General features: G+C 40.7%; 1 protein-coding gene and 1 long non-coding RNA gene across 6 annotated transcripts in view; one reads left to right on the forward strand and one right to left on the reverse strand.

Annotated features, from left to right (window-relative positions):
• Nucleotides 1-13545, reverse strand: part of LOC108273012 (zinc finger protein 135) — a 47779-nt gene that overhangs the window by 26293 nt on the left and 7941 nt on the right. The window contains exon 2 of one of the 5 annotated variants that reach the window (XM_053683951.1): nt 2949-2960. The exons of the other annotated variants lie outside the window; for them this stretch is intronic. Within the exon in view, the coding sequence (XP_053539926.1) occupies nt 2949-2960 (12 nt within the window). The remainder of the gene's footprint in view (nt 1-2948; nt 2961-13545) is intronic. 5 annotated transcript variants of the gene reach the window in all.
• On the forward strand, nt 315-7175 carry LOC124628727 (uncharacterized). Its single transcript, XR_006983365.2, has 4 exons — nt 315-4563; nt 4780-4942; nt 5034-5166; nt 5368-7175. It is a non-coding gene; the product is annotated as an uncharacterized LOC124628727 (long non-coding RNA).

Genomic DNA, 13545 nt, shown 5'->3' on the forward strand with positions numbered 1-13545 from the left:
TCCGTAGCATTGGCACCGGCTTCCGCTACTGAGCTGCCAGGTCGAGCCTTCTCCCTTCAGTGTTCAGCTCCCGCTCCCGAACTCGCAGTAGCTGCGTCTGGTACTCTTGCCGCTTAATCTCCAACTCAAGCTCTTTTAGCGCTAGTTGCCAACCGGGGTCCACTGCGCAGGCCTCAGGCTGTTGACGACCTGCAACAACCTTATCCTCCAGCTCAGTCATGGCCTCCACCCTGACGGTTACCGGAAGAGGCTGGGTAGGCTGCGTAGCGACACCTGGAAGTGCTTCACGCTCAGGGAGGATTTTTTGAGCCATGAGTGCCGCATATAACGCCAGCTTAACCACCTTTTTTCTAGCCATACAGGGAAGTCCATCCATCCATCCATCTTCTACTGCTTACCCCTTTTCAGGGTCATGGGGAACCTGGAGCCTATCCCAGGCAGCATCGGGCACAAGGCGGGGTACACCCTGGACAGGGTGCCAGTCCATCACAGGGTACAATCACATACACACCCATTCATACACTATGGACACTTTAGACATTATGATAGAAGATACAAACTACTTGCTTGAGAATGGTCTTGCTGTGCCTAGCTGTAGTCCCTGGTGCTCACCCTGCCTACTAGTTCCAAAGCCTGACAAAAGCTATAGGTTCTGCACAGATTATAGAAAAGTCAATGCTTTAACTAAGGTAGACTCGTTTCCCCTCCCAAGAATGGAAGATTGTGTTGACTGAATTGGAAATGCAAAGTTTGTCACAAAACTGGACCTTCTAAAGGGTTACTGGCAGGTTCCACTCAACCCACGTGCATCTGAGATTTCTGCTTTCGCTACACCAGACAGGTTCCTCCAATATACGGTCATGGCTTTTGGTCTGAAAAATGCTCCAGCTACATTTCAGCGGCTAATGGCACAGGTATTGGTAGATGTAGAAAACTGTGAAGCTTACCTTGACAATGTAGTCGTTTTTACAGACACCTGGGATAGTCATATTTGTGTGTTAGCCCATGTGTTTGCTCGTCTCCAGACAGCCTCTCTTGCTCTGAACCTCACAAAATGTGAGTTTGGTCATGCCACCATAACCTACTTCGGTAAACAGGTTGGACCTGGTGCTGTTCGCCTACTGGATGCTAAAGGTAAGTCCATTGCCACTTTTCCTTCACCTACGACAAACAGAGAACTTCGATGCTTTCTTGGGATGGCTGGGTACTATAGAAGTTTTTGTACGAATTTTTCAGATGTTGTGTTGCCTCTCACAAATCTCCTCCGTAACTCAGTTTCTTTTGTGTGGTCTTCTAGCTGTAAGGCTGCTTTTGAGGCTGTTCAGATGTTGTTATATAGTGCATCTGTTGTTTCTGCTTTGTGAAGCTCTTCAAACTTGAAGTAGATGCTAGTGGTATGTGTGCCAGTGCTGTCTTGATTCAGGAAGATGCTCAGGGCATAGATCACCTGGTTAGCTTCTTTTCTCACAAGTTTAACCGTCATCAGTTGAACTACAGCACTATTGAGAAGGAGGCCCTTGCCCGTTTGCTTGTGCTCCAACATTTTGAAGTTTATACTGGTTCTCGCTCTGACCCTGTTACTGTTTTTACAGACCACAACCCCCTAGTGTTTTTACATCGTATGTCAAACAGCAACCAACGGCTCATGCGGTGGTCCTTGATTGTGCAAGGTTTTAACATAACAATTCAGCATAAGAAAGGGTCTGAAAATGTTGTGGCTGACTATCTCTGTGTTATTTTAATGACAGTTGTGAACCTAACGTTCACTCTTAAGGGAGGGGGAGTTATGTTATCCAATGTATTTCCGTTTGCTCTATGTGCTATTTGTGTGCACTATGTCGGTGGTGGGATGGGTTTCTTTTGTCTCCACCTCCTTCTCTAGGCCCCGCCTACTGCATGCGTCACGTTATGGCTTGCTAGTGGATGATCACGTCTTGTCCAGGCCTGCTCCAGACTTGTGCGACAGGATTGGTTGTCTGCACGGTTCCGGAAGTGTACTTAAGCCTCGTCAGTCTCCATCCCAGGGCAGATCATTGCCATTTGCTTTGTGTATAGAGAGAAGTGCTTTTCACCGGTGTACGACCTTATGCCTGATTGGACTCTTTTTATGCTCTGCCCCGTTACGATTCAGGTGATACACTTGTGCATATACGTACAGTATCTCACAAAATTTAGTACACCCCTCACATTTTTGTAAATATTTGATTATATCTTTTCATGTGACAACACTGAAGAAGTGACACTTTGTTTATTTAAAATAAATTCCACAAAATGAGTGTTAGAAATATAAACGTCAGACTAAAACTTTACACAACTGTTTGTACAAAACAGAAAAGAACCCTATGCACACACCAGAATAAATATTATTAATTAAATAAAATTTATTTTATAGTATTTATGCATTATTTTTATGGATGCACAAAAAAGCACCCAATTAAACTACAGTCCTATATTAATAATAAAAACTCCCTTTCACTGCACCTTGTGGTTTCTGTTACTCGCTGCCTTTAGGAATATTGTTTTACTTGTGTTTATTTTTGATGATAATGTTTTAATTAGACATTACAGATCTTGCTCGCACTCTATCAGCGTGTCTACACCGCGTGTGATCAGAAATGCGACCTCGTTACTAACACATCACTTCTGTTATAATAAACAAAAGAATTTACACTGCATTTACATGGCAAGCATGCAAATACAACATATAATTACAATTAACTTAAATTAAAGTAAACCTTTTAAGCAGCTTGCACTAGTTTCCCCTGCCCCTTACACATAGTGGAGTATTTTGGAACATAACTTTATCCTCGTGCATCATTTTAATTTCCACGGTGTTTAAAATGCTGCTTAGAGGACTTGGATGTTGGACTTGGAGGAGACTGAGGTCATGTTGGGAATAAAAGGTAATGCTGACAGAAAGTAAACTGAAGAAAGTCATTATCGGTGACTCTGGGTGTTTGCTAATGCTAATGCTAATGCTTTTTTTTAGTAAAAAAGATGCTTTAGTAAAAAATAATGCTTTTTTTTAGTAAAAAAAAATGCTAGTGTTATATTTGAGATGATATTACCTTTCTAAAATCCACACACTAGACGGTAGAGTACACAGTGCATACTGTAAGTGTACAGTACTTCATTTGGGACACAACTTTAGTATTTACTCTCCAAACTGTGTTTTCTGAAGAGAAGTAACGTATTGAGTAAACATGCCCCATGCAGCACGCAGACCAACTAATGAGATTCCTTGACAACGGATCTTCCTAATCGATTATTATCGATTTTATCGATTAGTTGTTGCAGCTCTAAATTGAATACATTGGCCATGCTGTCAATGGAAAAGAATGACTGAGATGAAGGACTTTAATCAGAAAGTAATTGAGAATTTTGCAAAGCAGAAAGAAAGAAGGGCAAAATTTATTTTCAAGTAGTGTTACTGGCCATTGTTTAGGCAACATTACTGTGTTGGTTTTTTTGAGTGATTACTGTAATTACTTTTTTACTGATAATAAACCCACATTAAACTCAAATTCGTGGTCATTTATTACATTCTTTAACAGCCAAATTTTCCATTTTTAGCTAAGCAGTGATGATATTTTGTTATTTCACATATTAGATGGCTGTTTAACAATTACATTCAGTCCCGCATTACTAACGGTGTGAATTTCAGTTTGTTAGCCCCCCCAGAATAGTTTTATCCAAATTTTCAAAGATGATTTCAAAGATAAATCCTGGCTCAGTAGAAGTGATGATGGTTGTGTAACAGGTATGGAAAGTATTCCATACATTTAATGTGTAGAATTACACAAAAGGAAACATATACCTGATGTAGCTGTCTACTTATGTGAGTACTTTCCCTTTTAATTGTCATGATGTCATTGGTCTGTGTAATTTCCTGTTTTGGCTTCTCCTCTTCCCTTTCACATTATAATTGAATGGGAGAGGTACGTTTAATTTTGAGTTCTCAGTAATCTTGTTTCATCTTTATTTAAATCATTATTTATATACACAGCAAATTGAACAGAGTTAAATTTTTGGTGTTGGTGAACAGAGAGTCAATCTATCTCTACTTGGAATTGATCTAACTCTTTATGTTGTCTAAACTGTTAGATTTCACACTGTACCACAAAAGAGTTGGTGTCAAAATGGAGTGTTATAACTGTTTTCTAGAAATCAACTCTGATAGTGTCACTGCTATGGTGGACCTGCCAGATAAGATACCTCTGTTTGGGTCTTTTCTTAAACAGGAACACTACCATGATCCTGAGGGTAATGCTCTCTTCATTGCATGGAGGATCAAGACAGTTCAACGTAACACCTGTGCTGGCTACAGGTGTCATTCCAAGACTGTTCTTCGGGATGGTCCAAAAACCAGACGAGAATTTCTGTTAACCTATCAACAGCTATTTGGTGAGGAGTGCAGGGAGGCGATATCTACAATACGACATTCTACTGATGAATCTGTGGTCAAAGAGAAGATGAGAGCAACTTTCCAGTATTGACAGAAGATGGTCGGTGAGGATGCATCATCTTCAGTCCTGGATTTGTTTCCCTGATGTACTTGGATTGGTAAGAAAATCTTCTTTTCACTGGTACAGAAGAGAAAGGAGTTGTTCAATGATCACCATAAGAACAACAGGCCGGTTCAAACTGAGAAATTCAACATTTTAATCTTTTATATCCCAAATGTATGCATAAATAACACAACAGATCTTAATTGTTAGTGTTTGACCTTTCATCCATTTATGTCCGTTATGTTTAAACCTGTATAAACCTTGTTCATAGATCGACCAGGATTTCTCCGTGATGTTTGGTGACGAAGTGTCTCAGAAGTTCCTGGCAAAGTGGTCAACATTTTTCAAGCAAAAAATCATTGCAGACTGCAAGACTCTTAAGAATATGGGCGAGCTGCTGTCAGGAACTGAACCTGAATCTGAGGACTACAACGGTCACTATAAACTGTTTTGTATTTAAAAATATTCCAGTCTTTAAAAAAATAATTAAAGAGAGATAATTTAATTATTTTGTGATGTCTTTAGGATGGACCAGCGATATGTCTCCAATCCTTTTGCTGCTGCATCTGCTCCCTCTAACCTCAAGAGGCTAACCTCAAGAAAAAAACATCCAAGATCAGTTCAGCTCAAGCGACCAGCCATCTTGTGAGATATTAAGGTATGCAGAAGTTAATATTTAAACATCAGATCTTCATTTTAGGAACTCTAGAGGTGTAGATTATTTTGGGATTCTGAGACCAGCATCTCATTTTGCTTACTCCACCTGCAAACAAGATGTGATGGTGCTAGTAATAATGTAAAAAAAAATTCAAAGAGTTTTATTTTCATATTTATTTTATGTCCCTTTGCTGACCTACAGGAAGGAGCCAGTGTGACTACCTTCATTGAGAGTGCTGACACAAGACAACCATTCCTCCTCTGCATTGGTGAGCGAAAGAAGGATATCCAAAAGTTCTATTTTAGATTATTATCGACCTAAAACGATCCCATGTAAGGCGCACACATCAGTGGCAGCTTTTGATGAACTGTTCAAAGCTCACTATGTCTTCAGTTTCTCATATGATGAAGCTCTTTGTGATTTCTACACATTTATCCAAACCACCATCTATAACATCTATGTCGGAAGAGCAAAGGAGAGCCCGCGTGTTAAAGAACTTCGAGCACGATTGCTACAGCGAGATTAACAGCCTTGAAGATGTTCACATGTTTTGTATGTAAAGCGCACCTCAGAACTTGTTTGGTTCTTTGTCAACATTTAAAATTTCAATATGGTTAATATCCTAGCAAAAAGTTACATTTAAAATGTGGAGAGCCAGGTCGCCTGTTATCATTTTGTATTTATAGTGGCTTCCGAAAACACCTCAGTAGTCACACTATGGATCAAGAGATTGATACTAATCAGGATGTTTCCACTCAGGGAGAATATGAGGCGGAATGTTCAAATGATCGCACAAATTCTGTTGCCACATACTTCACAAAGTTCTGTTGTTACAAGTCAGCTATCTTCAATGTGTGGATCAATTGTTGCTCATTTACAAGCATCAGGTCTTTCTGAACGTGCTGTCCAAACAATTGATTGTTCAATGGAAGAAGTTGTTAATGATGTTAAAAGCCAAGCACGAGATGCAGTTCTTAAAACTGTTACTCCTGAAAGTACAAGTTCAGACACTTGTAGAAGAATAGAACACTGTTTTGATCAATTAGGTAATCCTTTTCCAGCATTAAACACTGAGTCAAAGAGGCATAAATATGATGAGAAATGGGAAATAGTTGAACCTAAAGAATGTGTTCTTGGGGTGAGAATGGATTTGTGCAGAGCTAGAACTATAGGTATCTGTAGTCAGGTTCCCGTAACGGACAAGTGGACAAACAGAGTGGAACTGGAGTTTACAAAAACATTAATGATGGGTTGTATTTCCAAAACCATGCACTGTTCTCACAGCAAAAGCATGCTTTACAGATTCTACTCTATTATGACGATTTTGAAACTGCTAACCCTCTAGGTTCCAAGAGGTGGATCCACAAACTTGGTTGTATCTGTTTTACTCTAAAAAAAATCTTCCACCCAAGTGTAACTCGGTACTGATTAGTGTACATCTTGCAGCTCTATTCTACACAGAAGTTCTTAAGACAAATGGTTTTGATGTGATATTAAAGCCTCTTATTGATGACCTGAAAATCTTAGAAGCCGAGGGCATACAGCTTACTTGTTTTGAACAACCATTGTTTGACTCAGTAATTCAAGTAACAGGAGATAATTTGGCTTTAAATGGCTTGCTGGGATTTGTGGAATCTTTCAGTGCAACTAATTTCTGTCTTATTAGGCCTTGCCTTTCTCAATCATTAGCTCAAATTTGACCTATTCTCAAACCAGACAGTTCTTGGAGATTTGTACACTGACTTATTCACTTGTAGTGGCTTCTACTCCTGATGTACTGGCATTTCTTTTGCCAGAGGCTATTATTCGATGTGTCCAATGGTTTCTGGTTCTGATATGCAGAACCGATATTTATTTATTGTTTTACTTCTGTTTTTGACACAATGATAATTCTCAATTTCACTTCCTCCTCGTATTTAAAACAAAACTTTTATTTATATACTAATAAATAGAGGGGTCTGAAAGAGTGCAAAAAAGTGCAGTTACTAAAGTGTCTTTTATAAATAAAAGCGCCGATGAGAGTCTGAGAGTTTGTCGCCATTTCTTAGCACCTAGCAACTTATACTACATATCAAGCATTTATGTAATCTAATTTGCATATTAATGGCTGTTAGAGCAGTCCTGCATGCAATTCTCAAAACAGCCATTTATCGGTTGAGCCGATCTTACAAAAACAGATAACCGATTATAGAAAAATGCTTAAATATCGACAAATATCAGTAAAACCGATTATTGGTCAATCTCTAATTGTGATAGTGATCCTGCATATAATTCTAAAACATGCAGGTCATACAAACATCATCTTACTTCTTGAAGGAACACATACAACATTATATATGTTCTCCTGGTCAAGGTTGCAGTAAATCTGTAAATCAGTAAATTCAAAAAACTATATCAGGAACACTGGGCTCAAGGCACCATGGATTGGATGGAGTTCCATCAGAGGATGTTCAAAAGACATACAGTATCTCACAAAAGTGAGTGCACCCCTCATATTTTTGTAAATATTTGATTATATCGTTTCATGTGACAACACTGATGGAATGACACTTTGCTACAATGTGAAGTAGTGAGTGTACAGCTTGTGTAACAGTGTAAATTTGCTGTCCCCTCAAAATAACTCAACACACAGTCATTAATGTCTAAACCGCTGGCAACAAAAGTGAGCACACCCTTAAGTGAAAATGTCCAAATTGGGCCCAAAGTGTCAATATTTTGTGTGGCCACCATTATTTTCCAGCACTGCCTTAACCCTCGTGGGTATGGAGTTCACCAGAGCTTCACAGGTTGCCACTTGAGTCCTCTTCCACTCCTCCATGACAACATCATGGAGCTGGTGATTAGAGACCTTGTGCTCCTCCACCTTCCATTTGAGAATGCCACACAGATGCTTAATAGGGTTTAGGTCTTGGCCAGTCCATCACCTTCACCCTCAGCTTCTTTAGCAAGGCAGTGGTCGTCTTGGAGGTGTGTTTCTGGTCGTTATCATGCTGGAATACTGCATACTGATCATGCTCTGCTTCAGTATGTCACAGTACATGTTGGCATTCATGGTTCTCTCAATGAACTGTAGCTCCCCAGTGCCGGCAGCACTCATGCAGCCCCAGACAATGACACTCCCGCCACCATGCTTGACTGTAGGCAAGACACACTTGTCTTTGTACTCCTCACCTGGATGCCGCCACACATGCTTGACACCATCTGAACCAAATAAGTTTATCTTGGTCTCATCAGACCACAGGACATGGTTCCAGTAGTCCATGTCCTTAGTCTGCTTGTCTTCAGCAAACTGTTTGCGGGCTTTCTTGTGCATCATCTTTAGAAGAGGCTTCTTTTGGGGACGACAGCCATGCAGACCAATTTGATGCAGTGTGAGGCGTATGGTCTGAGCACTGACAGGCTGACCCCCCACCCCTTCAACTTCTGCAGCAATGCTGGCAGCACTCATACGTCAATTTCCCAAAGACAACCTCTAGATATGACGCTGAGCACGTGCACTCAACTTCTTTGGTCGACCATGGCGAGGCCTGTTCTGAGTGGAACCTGTTCTGTTAAACCACTGTATGGTCTTGGCCACCATGCTGCAGCTCAGTGTCAGGGTCTTGGCAATCTTCTTATAGCCTAGGCCATCTTTATGTAGAGCAATAATTATTTTTTTCAGATCTTTAGAGAGTTCTTTGCCATGAGGTGACCAGTATGAGGGAGTGTGAGAGCGATGACACCAAATTTAACACACCTGCTCCCCATTCACACCTGAGACCTTGTAACACTAACAAGTCACATGATACCGGGGAGGGAAAATAGCTAACTGGGCCCATTTGGACATTTTCACTTAGGCTTGTACTCACTTTTGTTGCCAGCGGTTTAGACATTAATGGGTCTGTGTTGAGTTATTTTGAGGGGCCAGCAAATTTACACTGTTACACAAGCTGTACACTCACTACTTTACATTGTAGCAAAGTGTCATTTCTTCAGTGTTGTCACATGAAAAGATATAATCAAATAATTAAAAAAATGTGAGGGGTGTACTCACTTTTGTGAGATACTGTATATGGGTGTGGTGGTCAGGGATCCCCATACTTTTAGCCATATAGTGTAGTTAACTGTAAACAAATGGTCGGTGCAACGACAGAGATATCTCTTCGTATCTCAACATTGAGCCCACAGTAGTGGGACATGGACAAAAATGCTTTTTGGACCTATAAATGTTTCATAATTTTTTACATTAAGCTGTGGCCAGCTGTGGCTCAGGTGGTAGAGCGGGTTGTCCACTAATTGAAGGATTGGCGGTTCGATTCTCGGCCCATGTGACTCCACATGCCGAAGTGTCCTTGAGCAAGATACTGAACCCTGAGTTGCTCCAGATGGCAAGTTAATGCCTTGCATGGCAGCTCTGCTACCATTGGTGTGTGTGTGTGTGAATGGGTTAATGAGACACAGTGTAAAGTGCTTTGGAGAAAAGCGCTATATAAGTGTACCATTTATTAAAATCACATTAATCAGTATTTTTTTATGCCAAGGTGTGTAATGACACTGTGTTTATATTTATCAAGCATCATATGACAAATTTGAACATAAATCTACAATTTCACTGCTGAGTCTTAAAAATGCCTGTAGTTGCAGAAACACCCATAAAAGATTCATTCAAAATGAATGATCAATCACTAACAGCTATTGTAATACACCAACTCACCTGTCACCAACTGTTGTGTATCCGGAGAGGTATAATCTCTCTTTTATTCATTTATTTATTAAATTTTTATGGTTTACTAAATTACTGTTACATGTTTATTCACACAGTGGTTTGCATAACGTTAGCTGCATTACTAGCAAACACGGCTAATTTTATTGCCTTTTATTCTTACCTTTTTATTCTGTTTGTGTTTAAAAACTAAAAGAGAAAATCAGACACATGACTAAACTTTACATTTGAGCCAGTAGCAGCAGGAGTCTGTGGAGATTTTCCTAAAGAGCGGCATCTGGACTCTGATTTCATTATAAGAGGTGTAAAGAATCAGGACACTGGAAGAAAAATACAGAGATTCAGAACTCACCTTTAATGAAGGAAAAAAGACGAAAACATTGTTGGCGTAAATACTAGATTGGGTAAATCTACTGGGAAAGGCAGTCAGTCAGTTATAAGAGAATTTAATGGTTTTAATATGAAAGTGGAAGTTTTTGAGGAAAACGAACAGTTCCCTCAGACTGTCCTGTTAGCCATAGCCTATCATTCGATTTTATTAGTTACTTTCTTCATATATTTAGCTATATTATTTAGATCCAATTGGTCGGATTTTTGGCGTGTCCAAAAATCTAAGATGGCCGCGCACACAGTTGCTGCGGCTCATGGCTCTCCTTTCCAGTGCCCTCTTTTGTTGTTTTTGTATTATTTCTTTATTACTTGTTTGAGAATTATCGGTTCCACGAACATCTGCTATACAAGTCAGAACCTTATGGATATTGGGGACCAACACCGCATACCTATTTTTCAAGAATGTTTCATCACACGCACAACATCCCAGACGACATAGCGAGATTGCCGGGCACTCCGTGGATTGTTGTCGGGTCCAGAAGGCAGCGCAGACGGAGGAGGGAGAGGAAGCAAAAGCGGGGATGCAGGTCCGGTATTATGCTAAGGCTAAGAAAACAACCACACTAGCCTACGTTCATGACTGCTGTGTTTTGATTATTACTGAAACCTGGCTTCATCCGAGGATACCCGATGCTAGCATGCAGCTAGCAGGTCGTACTATGCTTCGCTGGGACAGGACTGAGGACTCCGGTAAAAGCAGGGGGGGGGGGGGGGGGGGGGGGGCTCTGTATGTATGTGCATGAGAATTGGTGTAATAACGGAACAATTCAATTCAATTAAATTTTATTTGTATAGCGCTTTTTACAATAGACATTGTCTCAAAGCAGCTTTACAGAAATATCAACATGGTATACAGATATTAAAGGTGTGAATTTATCCCAACTGAGCAAGCCACTGAGTGGCGACGGTGGCAAGGAAAAACTCCCTAAGATGTTTTAAGAGGAAGAAACCTTGAGAGGAACCCGACTCAGAAGGGAACCCATCCTCATCTGGGTAACAACAGTTAGTGTGAAAAAGTTCATTATGGATTTATCTGAAGTCTGTATTGCCTTAGGAGCAGCCGTAGTCCCAGCAGTCTGGAATTAGAGAAGATTTGAGCTCCATCCAGAGGCAGAAAGGATCTGGATCTCTAGTATCTCCATAAATTCTAACAGCTAACAGTAGTGATTATCACGGCTGTGTATATTCCACCCGACGCCAATGTGAACACGGCGCTCTCTCTCCTGTTGAACACCATAAACGAACAGCAGCGGGCTTACCCCGACGGTGTTCACATAATTGCAGGAGACTTTAATAAGGCGAACTTGAAGACTGTACTCCCGAAATTCTATCAACATGTTAAGTGTTTTACTAGAGGGGCGAACACTCTGGATCATGTTTACTCCAACATTAAGCATGCGTATAGAGCCATACCTCTCCCCCACCTCGGCCAATCAGACCATCTCTCCCTCCTGCTCTCCCCTGCCTACACCCCCCTCAGACGCAGTGTCAAGACCACTATAAAGACTGTTACCACCTGGCCTGATGATGCATTCTGCAAACTACAGGACTGCTTCGAACAGACAGACTGGGATTTGTTTGAACATCAAGAGCTAAAAACATTATCAGGAACGGTACTGTACTATATCAAGTTCTGTATCGGAAATGTGACTATGGGCAAAAACATTCGGGTTTTCCAAAACCAGAAACCATGGATGACCAAACAGGTCCGCACACTACTCAAAGCCCGCGACGCTGCCTTCAGGTCTGGTAATAGAGCTCTGTACAGAGCTGCCCGTGCCAATCTGAAAGGTGGTATTAAGGAAGCTAAGGCGGCCTATAAGAGGAGCATAGAGTCCCACCTGTCCAGCAAAAATAAACGGGAGGTGTGGCATGGCATACAGAACATCACGAACTACAGAGGCCGTGAGGCGACAACAGGAGACCTGAGTGCGATGCTGGCAGAAGAGCTAAATTGCTTCTTTGCTCACTTTGAAACATCACAACAACAGCACTCATCTGCTCCAGCCTGCTGACATACTGTATCACGGTGTGGTACGGTAGCTGCACCGCAGCAGACAGGGAGAGGCTTCAGAGAGTAATAAGAGCAGCACAGAAGATCATTGGCTGCCCTCTCCCCTCCCTGATGAATATTTACACCTCCCGTTGCCTCAGCAGAGGAAAAACCATCATTAAGGACAGTTCTCACCCTGGCTTTGATCTGTTCAATCTGTTGCCCTCAGGGAGACGTTACAAGTGCATCAAAACAAGGACTAGTAGATTTAAGAATAGTTTCTTCCCGAAAGCTATTACCATTATAAACAAATACATGTACTGAGTTTACAGCATATGTATATAGTGTCTCAAAACTGTGCATTTCATAGTACCTCCCCCATCCACCCCAATATCTTGTTTATTTATCTTGTTTATTTATCTGTTTATTCTTCTTGTTTATTGAATGTACATGTTTGCACGGAACAAAAAGGAGTGGCTCTTAATTTCATTGTACATATGTATTGTAACAATAAAAGGCATTCATTCATTCATTCATTCATATTTAATTGATATTGGTGACCGTTTATGTGTTAAAAGTAACTAAAAAGAAATGTGTTAAAAATGTGTAAAGTAGAAAGTATTTACCACAGGAAAACTCACAGCTGTGTGGAGATCCTCTCAGCAGGGACGACCGTTATGCACGCGCTGGACACAAACCTCAGTTTATATGCCCTCTGCCAGGCTGTAGAGCGAGCTGTGCACGCGAGCAACAATTTACGTTTTGTGAGGTGTAAACAAATTTTATATACTTCAATTAAAAAAAAATCATTTAAAAAATACATTTACATCACCACACTTGTGCTGTTATTACCCTAGCATAAAAAAACTAAAAATAAAATACAATTATTGCCTACATGACATTTTATAGGCCTAAAACAATATGCAGCCCTATGAGTAATACAAGTTGTGTACATAATGAACTGAAGTGCAGTCATGCACTTATGCAATTATGAGGCAATGATTACAACTTAATTGTATACGGAATTTACATATTTGTATAAAGCTGGTTTGTGACAATGTCCATTGTTAAATTAATGGACTAAACTAAATTGAACTGAATTGCAGGATCCCCTGGCTACAAATCTAAGTAGCTTGTTATCTTTGTTGTACCTCTCAAATAATTACTTACATTACCAATTTAAATTTTATTTTACACACAGCGGCTCGCCGAAAGCCTTCAGGTCGCCACACAGACACTGATCGCCATGAGGACTGAGACCCCCGCCGCCTCCGTGCCTCTCCCCGACGCAACC

The sequence above is a fragment of the Ictalurus punctatus genome, chromosome 12 (assembly GCF_001660625.3).
Source record: "Ictalurus punctatus breed USDA103 chromosome 12, Coco_2.0, whole genome shotgun sequence".
Classification (NCBI taxonomy): Eukaryota; Metazoa; Chordata; class Actinopteri; order Siluriformes; family Ictaluridae; genus Ictalurus; species Ictalurus punctatus.